This window comes from Anastrepha obliqua, chromosome 1, assembly GCF_027943255.1.
Source record: "Anastrepha obliqua isolate idAnaObli1 chromosome 1, idAnaObli1_1.0, whole genome shotgun sequence".
NCBI classification, from domain to species: Eukaryota; Metazoa; Arthropoda; class Insecta; order Diptera; family Tephritidae; genus Anastrepha; species Anastrepha obliqua.
Genome location: NC_072892.1, coordinates 94078926 through 94105176, shown reverse-complemented (window position 1 = coordinate 94105176; position 26251 = coordinate 94078926). Strand labels below are relative to the sequence as shown.

Sequence of the window (26251 nt, the reverse complement as noted above, 5' to 3'; positions counted from 1 at the left end):
CAGACGCAACCAACCGAATAGGATGTTTGCCCACCCACATTTGCACCCACAACTGGCAACGGTTGCTATTGCTGCCAGCGCATTAGCCACATCCGAAGCAACAACCGATAAAGTACTGCTGCTTGATGAGGATATCATCATCAGTCAAGCTTACTATTCCAATTCGCCGCTTTTCGCCTTTGACTCCTCGTCGTTATTGGATTTCCAGCAGTTGTTGCAGAGCGATGCATTCAAGCAGAATATGTCACTGACACTTAATATCTCAACGGAAAATCTAACGGATCTACTAAATACTGCGCAGTTAAATCAAACCTATGAACTGCCACACCAACAACTCTCCATGTCTGTGTTGATTACGCTCACCGTTTTTTATGCAATAATATTTATCGCGGGTGTGTTGGGTAATCTCATCACATGCATTGTTATATCGCGAAATAAATTTATGCATACAGCGACAAATTTCTACCTATTCAACTTGGCTGTATCGGATTTGTTGTTGTTGCTGTCAGGTGAGTTTCTATTGAGAATATTTAATAATACTTACTTACTACAAATAATACTTATGTATAAATTTGAAAAGGAAATATGCTGACAGCCTGTAAATAAGTTTTCAAAGCTATTTTAGAATTAAGAATCGGAAATGGGCTGACAATAACGGATACACGTAGCTACTATAGATAGAAAATTTGATGAGAGAGGAATTGAGTTTCCATGATTACACGAACAAAACGTGGATTCAATTCACAAACAGAGCAGAAGTGGTACAAAATTTTGTATGCACGAGGGCTTTAGATCAAAATGGTATTATAACTTTGTTCACATCACGGAATCGACGTAGATATAGATATGCACTGCGTTAAATAACTATGTATAATACAGGGACTTATTGACAAGCTTCCACAATTTATTTATTTCATATATAATTTCAGTAATTTATTTATATAATTTGTAGTGATTGTGAAAATATAGTTCATTCTTCTATAAAAACCATACAAATTCAAGTCTATAATACCTTTGAGCAAATATAATATAAAGTAATTGAAACAAATCATTTATCAAAATTTCAAACTTATTTATCAGAATTTTTAGAAAATTTCGGGTATGCAGTTTTATAACTCATTAAATTTTGGTGTTATAAAGCGTAAGTTTAAAGTGGCTAAAAAACGCATTGATTTTTAACAATTTTTTTTAATAGTGGTGTTTTTCTCTATAAATAAATGTTGAGCATTCATTATAAGGACAAAATTCACAGCACCACCAAAAAAAAATTGTCAGTTTTCAACGCAATGTATTAGCCATTTTACACTTGGTTTCTTACACCAAAATGCAATGGGCTATAAAACTGCATACTTAAAAGGTTCTCTAAAAGCTCTGATTAAAAAATGTGAAATGTGGATTCAAATTATATGATTTTTTTTTTTTTAATTTCCTCAAAGTAAGAAATTTGGTACTAAAAGTTTTTGTAGGAGAACGGGGACGAATGAGTGGGGTTTGAATGGCGGATAAAATATATATTTTATTTTATATACTTCCTGTAGTGGCTTCACTCGGTTTTAACAGTTCATAATTAATCACACCCAGTTAATCCCATCTATGTGGACGCATGTGTTAGCTTTTCCCATGATTTTCTGCGCTTTGTTTAAACGAAGTGAACCTACTTTTTGCCCCCAGTTACAATGCGATGTAGAAGCATTTTCCACTTTAGTCTTTTAAGCAACTACTCAGAAGCACAGAATCGGCTTTCAATATTTCGCGGCTTCAATTCTTTGCTGCTAAATTATTTCCTTCACTTGAGACGTTTCGAAATTAATTTTTGTGTCATTCCCAAAGATGCTGCCAATTCTTTTAGCGTTTGATGTGGGTCGTCAATTTGGAATCTTTGCCCCTAATTCAGAATCTTCTATAATTTTCTGTGCTTCAGTACTAAGCCTTCTTTCAACATTAAAATCACTGCTCTTGCAGTGTTCAAACCTCTAATGCTAACGTTTAATGCTATCTCCGAATGGTAGAAGGTTTTTAAGAGTAGCTCTTTCTTGGTAGAACTATAGTACACTCGGACATTTGCCATTGCCTGCCGAGGAGCGACCGCTATTAGAGAAAGCATTGTTTGTCATTTAGTGTTTGACGCCCGGAAATTCGAATTTGAGCACTTCCTAATAGTAGTCAAGCACCAACTCATTCGACTACAGAGGCCGCTTACAAGCTTATGTAATACTTTAGATCTACTTCGACAAGCTCGCCACTATATGAAAAAATGGCAGACCAAACCTTTCTTAAGGAAAGAAACGTTTACTATTAAGGCGTAGGGTCATAAAATTTGATAAATTATTTCTATTTTCGATAGTCACCTTATTATTAACGCTTTATTTGTTTTTGTTTGTTTCACCTGTATGTTCGTATTCACCCAAAAGCAGTGTACGTGCAGATGTGTAACTAGCGACTGCTTAACAGCTGCTGCCCAGCGACTAGCTAGTTAACATTCCATTAATTTTTTGCCTGTTTAGGAATTTAGTTCATTAGTAAAAGAAACTTTAATAAAAAATTGGCTGGGCTAAGTTCTACAATAATAGCGTTGACGTGCCCAAAAATTTCTTAAATAACAAAATTAATAAAAAGCAAATAAATTAAATGTGCTTCTTTAGAAATATAAAAAAATACACCAGAAATAAAGGCAGAAAATAAAAACGTACAAAAATATAAAATTATGGTATGTGTAAGAAAATATGGGGCCCACATAAAATGCGACCGAAAATTGCGAAAACAAGAAAGCAAAGTAGAAAAAAATTGAGCGTGCACTTATATTGACAGCCATAAACGGTGTGTGCGAGTATATGGGAGGCAGAAAATAAGTGTGCAACTATACACTTATAATAATATGCAATCACTCAATTTTGAAAAGGGAAATCTAGAAGCGTGATTGAATACGCGTGCTCTCTAGAATATAGATAAACACGGACGTGCACAACAATATCCTCAGTTTTCCGGCGCCGCAGTGGATTGTGCAGGCGTACGACATAGCAACAGCAGCTACTGGATTCGGAGCCCATGCGAACATAAAACAAATACAAATGCTTTTTTTTTCATCGTGGGCGCAGACGTGGTAGCCGATGGTAAGCCTCCCGGCTTTTTTGCTGCCATGAAAAAGCTGCTAATGATAAATCATCTTCCACAAAATTATGTATAAACTTGGCCTAAATAACTTTTAAGACTGTATGCGCTAGTACATGAAAATGCATGCATATGTAGATATACATATGTAAATAATATAACTTACTTTTTGCTGATGTCGCCTTTTAAAAAAAATGCCAGTATTTTATATGCAATATATGTGTTTACATTTCTTTTGCGCCTTTAGCCATCAATCATAATAGCAATTTGGGCGATTTCTGCAGGCCTGCAAACTAAGCTTAACTTCCGGCACAAAATATATTTACTTAAATATAAGTACGTACGTATGTAGATTTACTGACATATTTATTTAAATAAGTTTATTGAAAAAGCTATGCAAATGAATAACTGACAACACAATTTTATGCAGACCCGTACAATAAATCAGAGCAAAATATGTTTCCACACAATTTTTATTGAGATGTAACAGATATGTTTTTAGAAGCATCGACATTTCGATACCTGTCAAATTAGGCGTCAAAGTAAATAGGCTTTTCTGGCATTTCTACTTAATAAAAATGGACATGATCCGCCCTTTTTCTCTGATTTCAAAGGTATATAATTAATATTTTCAAATAAAGTGAGCCAAAAATTAAATCATTCCTAGGACATTCCTAGCCAAAAATTATGTGGACAACATTTTCCCAGCCAATATCTTAAACCCCCTAAAAAATATAATAACTTCATAAAACCTGGCTTTTAATAGTTTTATAAAACTTACGATGGAGTCAGCAATACTAATAATGACGTGAGTTCCGGGCAAATTACAAATTACTTAATCCAGCCATAAGTTCTGTTACAAGTTAAGTCGGTTATAGATATAAAATTATATAACTTTTTTTAATTAAGCTAGTTTTATTTTATTGGACGCAATTCAAAACTCTCCATATATAACAAAATAATGATATACAATCAAATTATCAAACCAGTGTGGTCTTATAGCGCACAAATTTGGGAATGGGCCAGTCAAAATAATATTAGCGCAATCCAACGTTTTCAAAATAAAATTCTCAAAAATATTGTGAACGCACTTTGGTATATTCGCAATGAAGATATTTATCGTGACCTCAACATTCCTACGGTCGCTGAAGTTATTAAAACACAAGCAGAGGTCCACTCTAAGAGGTTCCAGAGGCAAGTAAATGAGGAAGCCAGCAAACTTTTCAACACTGCAGGCCTAACCCGACGACTCCAGCGAAAAAAACCATGTAATCTTATTGGTAGTTAATGTAAAAAAGAGATTTTAAAACTCTCTTAATAAAAACTCCACAAAATTGTTAAAATAATACTGCTTGTTAGTTTCCTTTAAACCAGTTGTGCTTTAACTAGTTTTTGACAATGGTAACACAAATGACTGTCAAATGTGTTCATAATTTACTTAAAGGTTTGACATTTACGAAATAGGACGCTATACGCTTGAACAAAATTGGGAAATATTGAAAACCTATTTCCAAAGTGGGGAGTCTTCTTCTTCTTCCGCGGTTACAGTAAATGGCGAGCGTTACCGTGACATGCTCAACGAGTATTTGTTTCCAAAAATTGAAGAGGATGACATGGACGACATTTGGTTTTAACACGACGGTGCAACTTGTCGCACTGCCAAAGTTACACTCGAACTTTTAGCTACCGTTTTTGAATTCCGGTATCAATTGGCGGCCTCGGAGCTGTGATTATTTTTTGTGGGGAGCCCTTAAGGGCAAATGCTATGCGAACCATCCAGAGACGATTGATGTTTTTGAAGTTGCCATTCATGAAATTGGAGCCCAAACAATCGAAAATGTGCTTAAAAATTGGGTTAATCGAGTGGTAAAGCCAGTCGTGGCAGTCATTTGAACGATATTATTTTTCATTCATAAATGACAATGTTAAATCTTCAAAATAAAAAAAAAGTTTGAAAAAATATTGATTTGTTTTTTTTTATAGCCGATTCAAAAAGCAAATTTTTCATGGCTCACCCTATAGTGTCAACAAACATCCTATACCTATGTATGTATATTTAAATGTTTGTAATGAAAAACACAAAAAAAAACTAATTTAATTATTTAAATATTAAAAAATGTTTAATTTTCCTTCGAAATGGTCACCATTTCCTTCTTCAAACGATTAGGCCATTCGTGGATATTAACGCCGCTGTTCAAGCCAAAGATTGTTAGCGACTCTCTAAATTTCTGTGAGGTCTCCGACAGACCATGTTTTCCAATTCTGACCATAAATTGTAGTCCAAGGGATTCAGATCTGGACTTCCATACGGGCAATCCTCCGTGGTTATGAATCCAGGAATATTGATTTTTAGCCACTGCTGGATGGTTTATGCAGAAACTTGATGGAAGATCCAACGCTCTTCATTGAAGAAAGTACTGCTCAGCTGTTTCCCCATCCTTCTAAGACATGCTCCTGGCACACTTTGGCCCCGATCGCAGAAATGAAGAGATGTAACGCCTTTACAAGACACTCCCCAACAAGCTATTACGGAGCGTGAATGGTGGCCAGACTGAACCCTTGGCACAACATTCTTTGTACCTTTAAAAACTTTAGCACAGATTTTGTTTTTTTTTTTGCGTATTAAAAACTTCTTCAATTGTGAACGTTTTCTCATCTTTGAAAGTAATATTTTCATGGCCGTTGACCGCGTGCCACCGAAGAAGCTGCTTGCATCTGTCGAGTCTAATTTTCTTCAAGCGCGTTGTCAAAAGATGACCAGTTGAGCAACGGAAGCCTTTCATATGAAGATCATCTCTAATTAGTCTTGACATGGATCTGATCGATACATTGATTTCTCTGCATATGATTTTCTGCTTTCTAAGGGGATTTCTGCGAATTCTTTCCCGAATGGCGTTTATGGCCGCATTGGTTCGAACCATTCTGTCTGTCACTTCAGATGTTTGGAAAAAAACTATTGATTTTGCGGTAAACAAACATTCTCGAAAGTTTTTTCAGGAATTCGTAAATCTCACGTGAACGTTTACCAAACTTTTGTAATGCAATTACTGCAATGCGATTTTCCTTAGCTCCCCACTTCATTGTTAACAAGCGAAATTTGCAATTCCAAATCAGGCGAATAATATCAAGAAATGTGTAAGTTTATAATTTTGTGGACTACGTGTACTCTTATGAGCGACCTAACTTGGAAATTTACCTTCCACATAGTGAGATAAGATCGCGAGATAAAATTGTGAAAAAGTGTTGCAAAATTGAAACAATCGGAAGGCCTCTATAAAACATATTTATTTATAGACACTAAGTGCCATACAACTTATAAGCTTCTGTTAAAAAAGTTATATCATGCATCTTTAAAAGCAAACACCCGTTAGTTAAGCCCTAAAAGCAAATTTATTTGCTTACTGGTACGCATTCAATCAAATTGAAACACTTACCTCCCAATAAAATTACCATGCCAAGGACACTTCCAGAATGTGTTTTATGATTAACATACCTACCACGCAAGTCATAAAAAACATAATATATACTTGCATATAAACATTTTAAGAGGCTTGGAAATAAGTAGACCAGGAGGCTTAAGCTAAGTTGATTACTATCGTTGCTGCTAGAAGTAAACGCATATTCAAACGTACATGCGTGTGTGTTTGCTTTTTTGTCACTTGTGCAAATTGTCAGAGGTCCTTGAATATCTTTCAAGCTTGACCCAAAAACCATTGATTGCAAACCAGCTTTTGTGAGATATTTATAAGAATTATGTTTAAATTTGTGTACCCTCTACATAACGGAATTAAGGCATGGGAATTTGACAACGTGTTGTAAGTCTTTGGAATTTTTTTAGAGCACTTAAATGGTCTTTGAGCTGTGTTAAGACCATTTCTAAAAAATATATTTTTGGTATTTTTTTTCTTTTGCTCAAGAGAATTCAATGGACCGATGTCATATCAATTGATACAAGAATTGTTTTTCATTATTTTCAATTTTTCTGGAAATTGGTTTATATAATATGTAGGTTTGATTAAATTGAAAATGTTTGGAAAAAAAATTAAAAATTTTGAGAAATTGAAAATATTGGTATTGTAATACACTAGAAATACAAAAGCATGTTTCTTTTACCTTAGACTATTCCTTTGACTATTTGAGATAAAAATATAACAACAAAAATAAATTATTTGAAATTTTTTTATAAATATAGCCATTTTTAATAAATTATTATTAACCTAATATATTATTATTGACCCACAATTCTTGTTAAACAAATGCTTCTCCGTAGACTTTGAGATAAAAATCCATAAAAAAGTTGAGTCAAAATTTTGATAAAAAAGAACTTGCAAACAAAATTAAATTTCCCAAACCCTTTGGTACAGTTCAAATACATACAACCGAAATACAACTAAACTACCAAGTAGTGACAAAATCTGAAATTCAAAAATACACGGAATTGCTTTTGCGAAATGTAATAAGAAAGCTCCGGCTAGCCTTCAAACCAGACCTTCATAGAACTTTATGAGTTATGATGAGGTTCACCCTATCGATTACATTAAGTTCTACAGACTCTCGACTATCTGGGATATGAAGTTCAGGGCTTTGCTGACGGTTTAGTCATCATGGTCAGAGGCAAATTTGACTCTACTATAACTGATCGCGTACAACTAGCTTTCGACATTACGCAAAACTGGTGTCGGGAGAAAGGACTTTCGTTAAATCCGAACAAAACTTGTGTGGTACCCTTCACCCGAAGAAGGAAGAAATTAAGTCTAGGACCCTTAAACTAGGGGACGCCGCCTTAACTCTATCTGCGGACATGAAAAATCTGCGAGTAATACTTGATAAAACCTTGATTGTGGAAAGAAGGTCAAAACTATCGACATTTAGAAAGAACAACAGGCAGAGCAAGGACATCGGTTCGGACAGTAATTAAAAACTATAAAAATACCGGAGTTATAACTTCCAGATCAAATGTAGGACACCCTTGTAAATTAACCGAAAGGAAAAAAGCGCAGTATTATCGGGCTTGTGCGGAAATATCTTTACTTCTTCGAAAGTTTCAGATAAAATAAGAGATAAGGTTCAAAAATATATTAGAACTTCCAGAAGAGTCTTCGGAAAAGCTGGCTATCATGGAAGAGTTGCTAGAAATAACGCATTTATTTCCCTAATAAATAAGCAAACACGCATTGCTTTCGAAAGTGATTATATAAACTTTTAAAAGTTTTTGTTTTTTGAATGAAAGCAAGTTTGTAGTTTTTGGTATCAAAGGCAGAAATCTGGTGCAGCGTTGAATAAAGAAAAGTTATTACCAGCCGTGAGACTTGGTAGAGTTGGGGTGATAGTGTGGGTGTACATATGTATATAGCCGGTAGGGGCGTGGGAAAATTGCAGTTTATTAATTCAGCAATGGATTTTTTTGTACAGCACTCAGACAGAATTAAGTCCATTGTACTGTACTTGGATTTCCTTTTTAATTTTCTTTAAATCTACTCGACCTCCGAAGAAATTTGATTAGATCTTGTGGGTCCAAGGAGCCAAGGTACAGGAGCTCGCGGACCGCTCTCTACCTTGTTAATGGTTCCTCATGAAAATTTCACAGTATATTCTTAAGATACTATACTTTCAAAATATTGAAAAAACAAAAAATCGATTTTTTGAAATTTCTGGACCACCTTAAACCCTCTTCTATAGGGTTATTCAATAGGTGCGCTTCAACTTTTTTTCCGATAGGGAGGGCGAACGACGCAATATTTTTTATTTTTCGCTTATCATTTGTAAACTTCATTAGTATACATTTCATCATGGAGAAACGATTGCAAATCGTGCAAATTTTTTATGAAAATAATCGTTCTGTTGCTGCTACTTTAAGAGCATTACGGCCATTTTACGGTGCATTTAACAAGCCGTCCCGTTTTGGGGTATGTGAAGTCATTGGTCTACAGTAACAAGCCGGCGACGATTTGTGAGCTCAGAGCCAATATTGAACGCGAAATTGCTGGAATTTCGGCCGATTTATGCAAAAGAGTGGTCGAAAATTGGGTTCAACGATTGGACTTCGTAAAACGTGCACGCGGTGGTCATGCAAAAGAAATCGAATTTCATACTTAAATGTATATGTTCAAACTCGATAATAAAAAAAAAATTAGTTAAAAAAGTCAAACCGTTTGTGTTTTATTCAAAAAAGTTCAAAAGTTGAAGCGCTCTTACTGAAAAACCCTATACTACAGCTACTCAAACATACTTTTAGAGTTTGTCATTATCCATCTCAAATAAAACTTATTTGTTAAATTGAGTGATCTTCTATAAAATGCATCATGCGTTCCTCTTAATAAATGTCTTTATATAGGTAAAAATTTATTTTCAAAAATTAAAAAACTATTTTTCGTGTTACTTTTTCAACCATCCATAAAGGAGCGTAAACTTATGACTCTTAAAATTATTATCCTTTAACATCAAGCTAAAATTTATGTACGTTTATCGAAAAATATGTACACTTTAGTTAAGAATAAATATATTAAAAAAATTCGCTCGCCTCTTTACCTCTGCTTCATCGACTTCGAGAAAGCGTTCGACACGCTCAATCATGAAGCAATCTGGAAAGCTCTTGAATGCAAAGGAGTGCCTGAGAAAATTATTACCATCATAAAAAAATTCGCTCGCCTCTTTACCTCTGCTTCATCGACTTCGAGAAAGCGTTCGACACGCTCAATCATGAAGCAATCTGGAAAGCTCTTGAATGCAAAGGAGTGCCTGAGAAAATTATTACCATCATAAAAAATTGTACTCGGGCACTTCATGCCACGTGAAATACGAAAAAGCTCTAAGTGGTAGTATCGAAGTTCAAATCGGTGTTAGGCAAGGATGTGTATTATCTCCACTCTTGCTCAACCTAGTCCTGGACCTACCAATGCGACAAGCGTGTGCGGTCAGCAGGGGCATTTCCTGGGGTTTAAGCGACCAGCTTGAATGCCTAGACTATGCGGATGACATTTGTTTACTATCGCAGAAATACTCAGGTGCATCAGCTAAACTATAAGCCGTATGCCATGAAGTAGCACAAATAGGTCTAAAAATTAACGTAGCAAAGACCAAAGTAATGCGGATTAACACCACTGAAGCACAAGCCCTTCAAAGTGCCGACGCACCACTTGAAGATGTAGATGAATTTTGCTACCTTGAGAGCATAATTTCAAAAAATGGACGATCAATAACTGACATACGCAACCGAATATCTAAGGGACGCATTGCATTTGGCATGATAGACAAGATATGGAGATCAACCCACATCTCCAGGCACACAAAACTGAAAATATTATAGTTGATGCCAACGTGAAGTCGGTAGTTCTGTATGGATGTGAAACATGGAACTTAACAACAAGCATATCACAATCATTGCAATCCTTCCTAAGCCGTTGCCTACGAAAGATAATGTGGATATTCTGGCCTGATATTATAAGCAAAGATGATCGTTGGGCGCTTACCGGACAAACACCATCGCAAGGACAGCGCTAGACTAGAATTCCCAAGGAAGCCGTAGGTGCGGGAAACCAGCCAACTCATGGCGGCGACAAGTAGAAGCAGAGGCGAATAGAGCAGGGCGTTCCTGGAGCCAAATTAAACATGTAGCTCTAAACAATCGAAATTCTTATTTATTCTTATTCTGCTTATTTCATCTACAAAAGGATTTAAATTAGAAGAAAAAAATTCGCTGTAGACTGGGTGCCAAAACACATTCCCCATACCCTCTATACGTTTTCAAATGCGATGCGATTGGATTTGTGTTTTGTTCTTTTTTAATTAATTTTTGTTTTCGGAAGTACGCCCTCTTGACGTCATTCAAAAAAGTTTAGAATATTAAGTTGACTCAGCCAAATTTACTTATCAGTACCTAATAGTTTTTTATATTAATATCTATTGCAGGCGCACCGCAAGATGTCTACAGTTATTGGTATCCTAATGCATTTCCATTTGGCGATGTGATATGTATTCTGGGCAGTGTTCTGGCGGAGACTGCGACAAACGCGACAGTATTGACCATTACAGCATTTACTGTTGAACGATACATAGCGATATGTCATCCATTTCGGTGAGTGCGCAAAGATTGCGACTGATTAACAAAATTGTTGTCTTCTTTTCTTTCTTTCATCTGACACTTATTGGCTTATTTTAAGGTATTTTTACAATTACCCTAATTTGTTTTCCCTTTGAGTTTTTTCATTTACGTTAATGTAACAGCAAAAAGAAGAAGCAGAACAATTGGGCCGAGCCGCTCGTTTTCTTTTTTCATTTCTTTCTCTCGTTTTTAGTTTTCAACTTCAACTGACAACTTAAGCGATTAATTGTTCCGATACGGCTGCCAATTTTTAGAAGACACCGTTCGTTACGCCTTCAAGATTTTTACTTTAATTTACGCACACACATGCACACAAGCAAACATACATATTTACTTATATATACTATGTAGTACCTACCTCTGCACTTAATGCACCCATGTGAATTTTTGTTCCTCCCTTTTATCGCCTAATTGCAGACAGCACACCATGTCGAAGCTATCGCGAGCTATCAAGTTCATCTTCGCCATTTGGGTGGCGGCGCTGCTGCTCGCCCTGCCGCAGGCGATGCAATTCTCCGTTGTCTCAGAGCAGGGCGGCACCTCGTGTACGGTAAGTTCAGCAAGTTGTAGAGGTCATTTAGTTTTAATATAGTAGACCGACGTCCACTGCCATACTTTTGCATGTGCATACATACATACACATATACATACTCACATTATCTTTGTGTTTGTCCGTATTGTCCATTCTATGTTTAACCATGCATATGTGTGTGTGTGCGTTGGCATCTTTTCTCGTTTACAGATTGGCAACCACTTTGTCGAACATGTTTTCGCAGTTTCGGGGTTTATCTTCTTCGGCGGTCCCATGACAGCGATTTGTGTACTCTATGTACTGATTGGAATAAAATTGAAGCGCAGCCGATTGCTACAGGCAGTGCCGAGGCGTAGTTTTGATGTACACCGCGGAATTAGCGCACAGAGTCGTGTAATCAGGATGCTTGGTGAGTAATGTTAGTAGAGTAGTAGTTATCAAATAGACCTACGTTAGAGGTGATATTATAATGTATTTGTATTTAAAAACAAAAACAATTCAATGCTTACTAAGAAATGTTTCGCGGAAAATTATTCTTTCAGGACAATCTTAACCTATTTCCAACAAGCTTTAACAACTACAGTTTTCGCTTAGTTACAGTTAAGCATCGCGTTCAAATACACAAATTCTTATGAAATTGTTGTTACGTCAAAGCGCATTAACTCACCTTCATAAATGGAATAACCTCTCAACATCCCCGAGACAACATTAATGATATTTTAACAATGATATTGACAAAACATTTTTCAGAATAATTTCAGTGCCACAACTGATGAGAGGCCATTAGTGAAGTTTTGTGCGATACAATTTTCGTCCAAAAAGTTAATTTCACTTTTATTTTTAGCATAAAAATATATAAATGCTCTGGTTATTTAAAAATGCAAAGTGTTAAAAAAGTAAACCAAACACGAAAACTTTAAATAAAAGCACGGACAGCTCTCTCTCAGCTAGCCCACTGTAGTCAGCAAACCACAAATGTAAACCAAAACTAGCTGTAGCATCTGATAGCTCTGTTAAGAGCTTTAACCGCCGTTAAGTTCTTGGTAGAAATTGGTTATATCGTTCTACAGCAAAATTTCATAATCTAAAACAAAAACAAGAGAAGATATGTGAAATTACCACCTGTTCTTCTTTAATGCTATGTAAAAAATTCTAGGCGTTAAAACGGCATTTCATCAGATCACAATTTTTATTAACTTTTACTTTGGAATAACAAATTGATATAATTTAAAGCCGGTTTTCCCGAATTTTTGATTTTTTGAGTTATGACATTCTTACAGAAAATCTTCGATATTGTGTTTTTTTACTCTAGTATAATAATAATAATAACTATAGGGTACGCCATATAACTTTACGGAATTAAAAATGCTATTAAAAAGAAACTACTCAATATTTTTCCAAACTGTGTTTTTTTGTTTTGAAGTACAATCCTTCCGGTTAATGATGGAACACAACTTCATTCATATGGCTGCTTCTGCTAGCCATGCACCATCCCATCCGATCGTTCCAATTTTTCAACACATTTTCGATTGTATGCGGCTGTATTTCAGCTATGAAATCGCGTATGTTGGTCTTCAGTGCATCAATTGTTGTTGGTTTGTTGGCATAACACTGGTCTTTGACGGCACCCCAAAGATAATAATCCAACGTTGGTTTGTCAATAAGCAACCCAGTTTCTCTTACTTTTTTCGCAAAGTAACGCGCATACGCTTCATTCGGTGCTTTTCTTCTTCCCATTGCCGTACGTAATTTTCGTACACATTCTGCAACATTTCCATGATTTTCAAAGTAATGTCGCAATATTTCCCAGCGTTCTTTGAGCGTATACACGACCATTTTCGTTCAGCGAAAGAATAAAACTAATTTTTTGTCAAATCAGATGACAGCTAAGTGTTACCATTCTTCAAATAATCCCTAGTTCAAATCCGGAACGATAGATGGCGGGCCCTGTATAAAATAATGTCTCCCATCACTTTTGGCAATGACTCTGCAAGCATAGAGAAATAACAAAGAAATCATTCCTAAAGCATTGAGACTTTCAACAAAGACATGACAATTGAGTACTTCAATACAATCGCATATATAAATTTCTTGTATATAAATTTCTTGTACAAACTGGATAGGTCAAAAGGTTACTCAAGGTCACGATAGTGCGGCATTTGGAAATTATTAAAATTACTACCAAATTTCTTAGGCGGTAACGCCATTTTGAAACTTCGGAGAAGTCATTCAAATTTTTTTTTTGTATTTTTTTTTAGCTAAGTCATTTTTAAGGGTTTTAGAAATAGTATTCAGTGGATTTTATAGTAAAACCAACATTAATAAGATCAATTAATAAGAGCTGATCATAAAACCGGCGACAGATAATAGCACATCAACTTTTTAACCAATTTTCACAATTTTCCTTGGGTTTTTTTTTCTTTTTTTGTGAATGTTCATTGTTTTTGTGAAAAAGCATAGCTAATGTCGATCAAAAACTGCACCACTTCAATTATCAAGTTTTATATAGAAATTAGAAGAATTATGCAAACTTTTCATCCGAAATTCGTGGTTTTTATTTAGAATTTCTAGAAAAAATAAAAGTGCAAGCACGAAGATGGTAAAAAATACATTTTAAAATCTTTCCCTCTGAGGATGCTGCGCTTTTTCTCTATAAAACAAAAAATCGTGCATTTATTATACAGGAAAGAAACTCAAAATATCACAGCTTTACATCGAGATGAGCCACATCAACCTATCCCACGCCATTCATAAACTTTGGCAATCTGGGCTAACCGATTGTAGCGAATTTGACAAGATCGCGGCCTATATCCATATAAGATCAAATTAGCTCAAGAAGTGAAACCTCCTGATCATTTCAAGCGCCGAAACTTCACTGATTAGGCTCTGTCAGAGCTGTATTATATAATTATATTTTCGGTTGATAAAATAAGCATACATTCTTTGGCAATGCACAAGCCCAACTACAATATTAAGAAAAATTTAACTATTACGAAAAGCATTAAATCTATTGGAAATGAACAAGTGCGCACTACTAAAATAAGTTAGATTTAGTCACTATAGTCGTCGATAACAAGAACTAAATGCCTTTCTGGGAACTTTATATCATACAATTTGTGGTGGTTCATGGGTTTAAACCGTTACGAAAGTAGTCCCAGTAAAAAGTTTTACTCATAAAGATTAGACTAAAAAAGTATGTTCTGCATACTCAGAAACTCTAAAATCGCCCTTTTAATCTGGGGCATATCAATCACAACAAAAACATTTTCTGTGAGATATACAATTCCAAACGAATCACTTGTTGGCCAGTTTTGATCATTTACTTTTATTTTATTAAATTTTAATTAAAATTATTTTTCAATAAAAACATAGTTTATGTTATAACAAAGCCCATAATAACGCAAGTTTTGAACTTTGAATCTGGGTAATAAAAATTCGACAAATTTTTAACAAATATCCCAAATTTTTATCAGAATTAAAAAGAATGCATTTTGCAGTCCTCCAAATTTTCTTTACTATATCGTGCATTCGTTATGCGAAGAAAATGCGCAACATTTTCTAAGGCGAAAACGATCAAAAATCAACTAAAATTTTGAAATTTTGAAACTACTAATGTTAGAAACTTAGTGGAATTCCAGTGGGCTCGAAAAGCTTGAAAAGTGAAATATTGCACTTTATTAATTGAGTCCCCGTGGAAACCCCTATTTTATGATTGTTATAAAAGTATACCTAATGTTCATCATACGCCACGACACAGTTGTTTGGGTAAGAATCTTTTACTTAAACAGGGCACTTTTATAACACAAGACTACTCAAATTGTATATAAATAACGAACTCAAGGAAAAAAAATCCGACGAGAGCAAAAGTTTGAAAATTTACTTAATAGAACTCGTAGCAAACATGGTTCGCATATTGCTCCCCAACTAATTTAGATCCGTCGCAAATATTCAGATGGGAAAAAATCCCCCCTACTCTATATTTATATATAATTGAGGCTTACATCCTTTCTTGCTTGTTTGGCCGATCGCCATTATCTTTATGATGTGCGTTTTACGCCATCTCCAAACGGCAGTTGGTTTTTTAAGTGGAGAAACACCATCGAGGGTTTGCCATTGCCTGCCGAAGGGCAAGCGCTATTAGAAAAAAACATTCTCTACAATTTTGGTGTTTCGTGTTCACATGCAGTTTTAAACCCTGTACTACCGAATGGTAGTCTAGCACCAACCGATTCGGCTACGGCAGCCGACGTTTTCGTCCGTCCATCCGTCTGAAGTAGCTATATCACTCAAAAAACTAAACAAGGGCACTTGCTTTTATACAAATCGGCTAACGGGCGTTAGTCGAAATAATGTTAGTTTTTAAAAAATTAAAAAAACTTGGTTTCGATTCCACACAAATGTTAATGAGATCGGCTAAAAGCACGCAAAGCTTTGTGTGTTGTTAGGACTGAATTGCTGTCTGCTTCCCTGACGTCACTAGCTTTACCTCTCTCTGTGAGTTTGCTTCCTTACAAAGGTTAGAGTTTAAATTTCGGTCCAGATCGATTTTAACCGTCTTTACGTGGTCGAGGTGAGTAAAGGCCTATACAAAATTTTCTCATTGGAACCACCCACCATTCAGAGGTGGCATAACACCGAAATTCACTCTAAAATTTTTGATAATAACGAATTTCGATGTTTCAGTCAATTCTATTTCGGAAACGTAAAGTATATAAACTATTTTTTTTTTTTTGACAAGATATGTATGAATTAGCAGAGGAGTGACAAAACGATAATAGGTGGTGATTTAAAATACTTTGAATTATCTACTCATTGATGATAATTTGAAGTAAAATTATATTTTTGCAAAAACACAAAATTTTAATCTTTTTTACGTTACGTTGTAGAATACATAAATATATATATACAATACTAAATCTACAATAAAATATTTGCGCACTAACAAATCACATTTACTTGTACAGTTTATCGCTTGCTGCTTTAAAGCTTACCTCAAGCGCAAAGCAAAATATTCGCCCAAGCAAACAAACCAAAATTCATTCAACCAGCCCACAAGCGCCAAACCTCTTTATACTGAGCATGAGCTATGCTAGCCCGTCGGTTACGGTCTAATATGTCGGTCTACGTAAATATTTAGATAATTTTACGTTGGCGTCGAAATCAACACGCCCGCTCAAGTCAATTAATGTCATATTAAACAGCAGGCGATCATTTTATACGATTTCGGTATATGTATGTATGTATATATGCATGTATTGTGGTTGATGCTTTTCATTTTATGTATTTAGTGTGGTTATAGGCGCCGATATGCACGCAAAGCATAATTTAGCAAGGAGACATGTAACCTATTTGGATAACCAGAAAGTAAATGCGTGTAAAAAGCTACCACTTCAACACCTGTGGAATCCAATGAAGATATGCTAAGCATACGATATGGTTAGGGATTGTTTATTTTTAATAAAGTTGGCTTATAACGCGACAGAAGACGGATGTGCGTTACGAAATTAAAGAGAAACAATTACCCACTATAAACCAGCCTGTAAGAAGGAGGTGTGAGCATTAAGGAAGCACACGAAAACTGTGCAACATATGTTAAGTAAAATTCGTAAAATTAATGCGAGTGCTAGAAATAAGTATGGTGTAAAATTGTTTATGATAGATGATGGAGGTTTCCATTCATTATAAAGTTAAATGACGTGTGCAATTGTTTATACAGAAATTAAACTTGTACAGCCTTCTATTGAAGAAGATTCAGCCTTCATCTTGGTACACTCTTCACATAAACGCATGTGAAGTTTCATTTAAATCAGTCAATTCATTGGAAGTTTTAAAATCAATGGCATGTTGAAAGTGTGTAAGAACTTTTCGCCATCAATTAGTATAGTAGAAATAATTTAAACGTGGTCGTGTCAGCCTTGAAGATCCACTTCAAGGATGTCCAGAATCTGCAACAACAGCAGAAATGGTAGAAAAAATACAGGAAACGTATTGGAAAATTGTTTAGTGACTCAAAGTTATTTAGTAGAAGCTCTAGACATTTCATTGAGTAGTGCAAGCAACAATATTTTGACTGAAGTATTGGGTTTCGGGGTCGCATTTGCTAACAATGGAACGAAAACCCATTCGAATGCGACTTAACAGCAACATTTATAGCGTTTACGAAAGAAGAGGTCGCGGTCGACCAAAAAACATCTCATGGGACCGTGCAAAAACAACAGCATAGAACCGTGTACGATGGAGGAACTTTGTCGAAACCCTATGCTCCCGAGAGGAGTGAATAAGGAAAACAAAACACACAAAAAAACCAAAGAATAGAGTAGATTTTTTCAGTCGATTCATCTCTATGGGTGAGACTTGGGTCTATCATCATGATCCTAAATAAAACCAGGATACTAACGAGTGGTGTAAATTTGGTTTTTCGGCTCCGAAACGAGTTCGTACTCACAAATTGGCTAAGAAAATGTTAGCATCAGCTGTTTGTGATGTGAAAGGAATTTCGTTTATGGACTACTTGCAAACTGGTAAAACAATAAATTTTGAATATTTTTGTAACCTTCTAGACCAGCTGAATGAAGAAAATTGTTAAAAAAGACCCAGATTGCAAAAGAAAAAAATATATTTTTCATCAGAACATTGCACAAGATCATTTTGACAAAGCTAAAATCCATAATTAAAGTTCGAATTGTTGTAGCATTCACTGTATTCACCAGATTTGGCCCCTAGCGACGTCCATCTGTTTCCAGACCTAAAAATATGCATGCTTGAAAAGCGTTTTTCAGGAGACTGAAGTGAAAAATAAAGTGTATTTCAAACCATAAAATTGTGTTTTTCATATTGAACCGCAAAACTTATAGAACAACCTAGTATTTTTATTAGAATGCTAAGACTTTCTCCAAGAAAAACAGAGCTTTAGAGTGTCCTCTTTCCCTCGATTCGTGGAAGTTACTTTACCTATCGCACTGTAAGTTTTAGTGTAGCTATTCTGCTATTAAGGTAAGAACTCCCTAAACTCTTGTTTTGCTTGCCGCCAGAGACAACTTATGGCAAAAGGAATGTAAGATAACACATCTTACTAACAACAATAATACCTCCCAGTAACACAGTAGCTACAGTGGAGGTATTTCAACGTTTGTCACGTTCAGGAAGCTACCACTTACATACGGCAGACGCTAATTCGGCACATAAAAGTAACACCTCTCGTTAGGTACGCAGGTATAGTCGCCGAAATAATTAGTTGTAATAACTCGTCCCTTTACTAAAGGATATAAATAAAAAGCCTACATAGTAGGCCAAATATATTACTTTTGGAGAGTTTGAATTGAAAATAATTAATTTGTATTCTTCGGACACGGTGCAGTGCAATTATTCAACACACAGATGAACATAAGTTTATAACACATAACTTTTTTTCAAACAACTGCACGTCGATCGATAGCCCCGCGCCGTGGTGGAAGAGTTCCTTTAGGATCAAAAGCCAATCACAAATTTTTGTTTCTCTATAAAAAGTTGGTTACCATTTTAAAGGAAAAGTTCAAAACTTTTTTTAATTCGAAAAAAATTATTTTGACAAAAAAAATTTTTTTGAACTTTTCTTACATTTTTTCATCGGAAAATACAAAAAACCCCTATTGTATTTAATATTATTTCTGAATTCTCTTGGATTCTACTTACAATTCAAAGAAACAGTAAAAATCAGGGTTTTGAAACCTCAAACCTCGGAAACAACTCAATACTTCCTAACCCCCATTTTACACATTTTACGCTACTACCCATACAGTATATGACCTAGGGCTAATATGTACATAATTTCGCTCTTTCTCTTTCAGACAAAGACAGAACAGACCATTTTGGACTAAATTTTATATTCATTTAGATACTTCAACTGTTTTGCGTTCCGGTCTGAAACAATATTGCACATTTGACTATTCATGAAAGCATTTAGCCCCGTGTAGCTTAGGTTAGAAAAGTTTCATTTAGTGGCAAAACTTCTAAATAGTACTAATTAGTATTCCATCTCTTTCTTATTCTTAAATTAAATTTCGCTAAAATACTCATACCTATATGTAATTTATCCTTTGCTTGTGTTTCCCTTTTTTCTCTCTTGTTTGTGGTCTTTGTTTTTTTTTTTCTTTTTTCTTTCCATATATTTACATGTCTCGCCGTTTGTCGTCGTTTTTCATCATTTCCTCGTTCATCAGTGGCCGTTGCTGTAGCATTCTTTTTGTGCTGGGCGCCATTTCACGCTCAACGCTTGATGGCTGTGTACGGCAGCAGCGCCAACATAGAATCGCAACTATTTAAAGATGTCTTCGAAGCTGTCGACCTCGTATCCGGTGTGCTGTATTACCTATCAACCTGTATCAATCCATTGCTGTACAACATCATGAGTCACAAATTCCGTGATGCTTTCAAGGTGAGTTAAGCCAAATGTATTGGTGGTTGTAAGTGCATCAATATGTGAAATGAAATGTCGTATTAAAATGAGTCTGCATGTAAAAGCTTAAATTGCTCTTTGGCGTCCATTATCCAAATGTGGTCAATGCCAAGTTCATCGAAAAGTCATGAAAATGTTCAATTTGAAAACAAGTTTTAAAAGTTGTTAAAAAATAATTGAGAATAAGAATGAAATAAAATTAATAGGCTTATGGAAATCGTTTGAATCAAGGTGAAGTCCAAAATAAACAAGGTAGGCGTCATAAAAATGTTTTTGATGGTGCCATCTTTTTAATGAGTCAGAGTGTTAGAAGTTATATCCCTAGCTGACTTCCAGTGAAAGCTTGGTGATATTCGTTTCAGTGGAAGCGAAGTTATTGCGTCTAAAGTGTCAGTATGTCAAAGAGCTTATATAAAATTTTGTTTTAAAATCGGTAAAACGTTTACCGGAACATTTAAATTGATAAACAAAGTTTATGGCGATGATTGTGTACCTCGTGCTGGAGTTCATGAGTGGTTTACACGTTTCAGAGATGGTTGTGAGAACATAAATGGCAATGAACATACAGGCTACGGGCCGCCTAAAATCAGCAATCACCGAAAACTCTATCGAAATTGTTCGTAAATTTATCAAAAATGAATCAAAATCATCTTTAAAATTCATGACTCGGAGTTGAATATCTCCAAAGCATTGATTTATCGCATTTTAACTGATCATTTGGGATTACGAAAGGTCTGTGCACGTTTCATTCCGTACAGGTTAACTGAGGAAGAAAAATTACTCAGAATTCAACATTCGAAAGACCTCGTTACAGAGGCGAGAAAAGACGAGAACTTCCTTTACAACATTGTAACTGGTGAACCTGAAACTAAGCGACAAAGTGCCGAATGGAAGGCCCCAGACGAGCCACCACTCAAAAATTCGCGTTTGGAGAAGTCAAAAATCAAGTCGATGCTCACTTATTTTTGAGATTCCAAGGGAATTGTCCACTAGGAATTCATGCCAACCGTCAATGCAATTTTCTATCTTGGCGTTTAGAAGCGTTTGTTGCATCACATTCGTCAAATTTGCCCAGAATACCGCGAAGGAGGAAGCTGACGCTTATTGGATGATAATGCACCATCTCATCAATCCACTCTTGTGACTGATTTTTTGACTAAAAATCGCATTTTAACCATTAATCATTCGGAAAATTGCATTTGGCCGTGAAAGGAAAACGTTTTGCTTCCATAGAGGCCATCCAAAAGGCTTGTACCGACATCTGGAGGACATATCGGTCAATAACCTGAAGTACTTTTTCAAAATGCTTTTAAATCGCGCAAAATATATAGTGTATCGAGCCTGAGGGGACTATTTTGAATAAATAAACTCGAAGTTATCAGAACAGCGCTCCTGTCGTTTCTATTTTAGCTCAACCTTGTTTATTTTGGACTTCACCTTTTATATATACATATATATATAATTGGCGCTTACAGCCTTTTAGGGTGTTTGGCCGAACTCCTCCTCCAATTTGTCGCATAAGCCTTAATGTTGTTCAACGTATGAAGGGACGTAGAGTTTTAAGCTAATTCCGAACGGCAGATATTTTTTCATGGCAGGAATGCACTCGGTAGTTTGCCATTGCCTGCCGAGGGGCGGCCGCTATTAGAAAAAACTTTTTTTTTCATTTTTGGTGTTTCATGTGAGCAGATTCGAACCTACGTGCTTGAATGGTAGTCACGCATCAACCCAATCAGCTGTGACGGATTTCGTTTTATTTATTTATTTTTTTTTCAAAACGAAAGATAATTGCATACATATTTAAGATGAGAATTTTTTTCGGTATTTTTATTGAGTAAATTAAAAATTTTACTGGAAACATGTTTGGTAGCCACATGACTTATTACCATTTACTTTCCAAGTATTTTGCATTCATTCTTAACTCCAGGAGTATATATGTATGTGTTTTACTCTCATTTCCCTTAAATTCTTTTCATTATATTTAATTAAATTTTTTTTTTTTTAATTAAGCTTATTCATTTTTTTTTTATTTAAATCCATCTTATTTTTAATTTTTTAGTTTATAGCTATTTCATTAGGAACTAAATGTCGTCGATGTTAAATGATAAATTTTTGGAAACAAAACTTCTGTCAGCATGTCTCGATAGCGCTCGCCATTCATCGTAACGGCCTCTCCTTCCTCATTTCAGTACTCTATGAACTTCTCGAACAGATTTATAGTTTTTAATTAAACTTCCCAATTTGGAATCGTTGTTCTGGCGTTAAACAATTCGTGTTGACTTGCCAAACCTTAGTTATCGATATCGATAGTTCTCATGTAGCTCAACAACACCCGATACAAGATGACGCAAAATTAGTCACCCAATTTTGTTTTTGATAGCTTTTTTATTAAATTAAAATAATGATTTCGGGTGATGCAAATGTTTAGTTTGATCTTTACGTGCTCCAGTGCTTGTCTATTTGTTTACATACTTCAGCTGTATAGTTCACAAGTGTCAAATATGATTAACGTCCGACTTCTTCCAATATATATATATATAATTGGCGCGTACACTCTTTTTGGGTGTTTGGCCGAGCTCCTCCTCCTATTTGTGGTGTGCGTCTTGATGTTGTTCCACAAATGGAGGGACCTACAGTTTCAAGCCGACTCCGAACGGCAAATATTTTTTTATGAGGAGCTTTTTCATGGCAGAATACACTCGGAGGTTTGCCATTGACTGCCGAGGGGCGACCGCTACTAGAAAAATGTTTTTCTTAAATTTGGTGTTTCACCGAGATTCGAACCAACGTTCTCTCTGTGAATTCCGAATGGTAATCACGCACTAACCCACTCGGCTACGGCGGCCGCCGACTTCTTCCAATAGGGTGAATTATTTCGCGTTATGCCGTATGTTAGATAAAAATTAAATTGTACGCTATGGAATAGGATAATCTATATGTAAAAAAATGCATATGCATGGATTGTATAGTTATCGAGAAAGTATTTCCACATACTTAAGGACATTATTATTCACGTTATTTTGGCTTAATTTGTTTATGTAAACTGAAATCTAAAACTAGTTTTTGAGATATTCGATTTCGAAGAGTACTTTAAGAATAGCAGAGCACTTAAATTCCAATGTGCTGACATGCACCATATTTTGCATAGGAACTGATTCAAGCACCTTACCAGCTCGTCAGTCCTTGTATAGCTCATTCGGCTGTTCGTCGGCTCCAACGGCTTTGTTGTTCTTTAGCCGTAATTCTTATTCCCACCTCATTGTCGGGTAGAGGAACGTCAGTCTGGTCGTGAACGATTGGGGCATCGGGATCTTCACATCTTCTGTGACATGCGTAGTTGCCACTATTTAACAAGTTCGTGAAGTGTTCCCTCCATAAATTTGTCCAGAGCATACGGACGTCAGTCACCAGATCGCTGTCTTTGTTTATACAGGAAAACGCTACGATCTTGAAACCTTATGTAAGCCGCCGAATTTATGATAGAGCTTTTGGGCATTTCTTCTATCGGTCAAAATCAAGCTCTTTGCACCAAATGTGGGTATCGTGTTTCGAATATGTCTTTATTTAAATATAAATTTTTTCAAAATTAATTCAAGTGTTTATAAACGAAATACTTCTTTGGTGTTTCGTCCTTAAAGGAAGAACCTGCAGTCACAAAGTCGGTTTGTCTCCCAAATATATGAACTAATTTTATATTAAAATATGTATCATCGGCCTTCGAATTAAAACTCTACCTGATACTGAATATTCAAATTGTTGAATGAAGCTATTTGATGTAGTCTCGAAAAACCTTAAAATTCAAATCTCAGATATGCGTGTAGTATAATTTAAGGGATTATTTCAGGTCAAAAAATATTCTCAACAAAACTCTTAAGAGATTTCCTCCCGCCATGTTGTATATAATTTTTTCCTGGCTCTTTAATTTTAAAATATTTTTATACTCCATTTTCTCTATCAGTTCACAAATGTTTTTAATATCTCAATTTCTTTCACAGGTTACTTTAGCCCGTCATTTTGGATTCCCCGGCCGCTACCAGAGTCAAAGTCACAACTACAGTGCCCTATTGCGACAAAACGGTTCAATGCGTCTCCATACAACGGTGAATAACAATGCTCTCGATCACTACCACTCTTACCGAGTTATGCAATTGCATTGTCGTGACCAAAGTCATCATCTTTCTCTGCAGGATAGCATCCGAACAACTACAACGACGACAACAATTAACAGCAGTAGCGGCGTTGGCGGCGGCGGTGGTGGTGGAATGGGCAACATCGGCCTGAGCGGAGTGGGTGCCAATAGCGCCAGTCGCCGTTCATCGCATCGCTCACGTTACACATCCATTGGCTCGCAATCGCCACTAGCAACGACTCTGAACAAGCACGATGAAATCGCTTCAAATCAAGTTAACGGCGCGACTGCTGCATCGACACCCAGGCAACAGCATCATCACAGGCTGCAATCACAACTATCACAACGATCTAACGGCGCCGATAGTAATTTACTGCTCGACATGGAATTGGGCACAGGATACGGTTATTGTCATGTTCATCCGCAATCGGCGACCATAAATTCCAGCAGAAGTAACAATTTGCGCCGTTCGGTCATCAACAATAATGTGATGCGCAATGCGCGCCCTATATGTGATGATCGCGCGTCTATTAACTCGCAGGAGTGGGAAAGCAACGCTAGTCAATATGAGCTTGGCGACACTCATTGCATTGGCGAGCATGAATCTGAATTGCCAAGGCCAGTGTCATCGAGTAGTCTGACACTGACGCGTATTCCAGCTGTGCAGCCTATGCAATCCGTACAGCCGGTAAACTCCATAGCGGAATTGGACGTGCATGCGCCAGCACGTGCGCGTCTTAAACTTTCACGTATAATCAGCCGACGTGACCAGGACACATTGTTGGCCAAGTCGAATCCGCGCGCTGAACTAATGCGCAGCACTGTTAATGTGCCTAATGTGCCTGGCTCACCATTTACGACCTACGAAAATGACAAAAAGAAGCATGGGCGGACAGCGAATGGGGGTCGAACGCACAAAACCTTTGATACACTCACCGGCATGTTCCACTGGCGTGCTCGTAAAAAAGAACTAAATGACCGACGTAATGGTAGTGGTAGTGGTGGTGGTGGTGGTAATGGCATGAAACGGACGCGACAAGACAACACCTCGACTGTACATACCCACGCAAGTGTGGGCGGCACGCCCACATCTCGTATGGCACTTATGCGTAGCATATCATCTACATCGCCAGGCATACTCGAGTCGACACTCAATGCCGAAATGATGGGGCAAAAGTTGTGAAAAGGACCCTCAGCATGCACACAAATTAACACACCCACACAAACACAGACGAATGTGAAGCCTTTTGGCCAACTTGAGAAAGTTCATTGCAAGTGAACCCATATTTTGGATATAACATTTGCCGGGTCACACAGACCAGATGGCGACATAAGCAGACACTGCACACTCATGTATGCGCCTATGTTTTTATATGTATGTATCGATGCGTATGCATGTGCCTACCAACTTCCCACATATCCATAATCGCTTACACTTAAAGCTCGCCATTCCGAAAGTAATGTAAAAGAGCACCACAGGATAATAATTTAAGTAAAAACCTCAGCTTTCTCCATGACCAAGCTCATGCAGTCACGGCCACGTCAAGTGCGAGTTATCTAAATCATCTGAGCAATCTGTCTCATCAGCGTGTTGGGACACTTATCTCACCAATTTGTTGGCACATCTAGCCGATACCCCAAAACCGCAAAACAAGCACATGCTTCACGCATACACACAAGCACACCCACATGCCACGAACCAGTATACGCTCATGTTGTGTTGTTCACATTACATTTGTAACTTGTCGCGTCTCTTTATGTGCCACATTTGCTTAAATGCAGAGATGAAATAAATCGTAAGAAATCCCTAGTCAGACAGTCGAATTGCTACGAATGCCATAACGTTAACTACATAAAATCAAATCTACGCTCCAATTAGGATGTAACTTGCATATGTAAATGGTATGTAATTTTCAGCAACAGAACATTGAAGTGTTGTAAGTGTTG

The 26251-nt window shown here is 36.4% G+C and overlaps 1 protein-coding gene across 1 annotated transcript; it reads left to right on the top strand.

Moving 5' to 3' along the window:
* LOC129235588 (uncharacterized) lies at positions 1-26251 on the top strand. The gene is made up of 7 exons (XM_054869498.1): positions 1-509; positions 11017-11182; positions 11627-11759; positions 11952-12150; positions 19940-20154; positions 24171-24275; positions 24363-26251. The coding sequence occupies exons 1-7, from the start codon at positions 23-25 to the stop codon at positions 25485-25487; spliced, it is 2430 nt and encodes an 809-aa protein (XP_054725473.1). The 5' UTR covers positions 1-22; the 3' UTR covers positions 25488-26251.

Bases quoted from the DNA above. Each gene is read 5' to 3' on its own strand.
- LOC129235588 (XM_054869498.1), top strand. From the start codon at position 23: ATGTTTGCCCACCCACATTTGCACCCACAACTGGCAACGGTTGCTATT. The intron at 11,183-11,626 runs GTGAGTGCGCAA...GCCTAATTGCAG, and splicing joins GCGATATGTCATCCATTTCG to ACAGCACACCATGTCGAAGC. The intron at 24,276-24,362 runs GTGAATAACAAT...CTTTCTCTGCAG, and splicing joins CAATGCGTCTCCATACAACG to GATAGCATCCGAACAACTAC.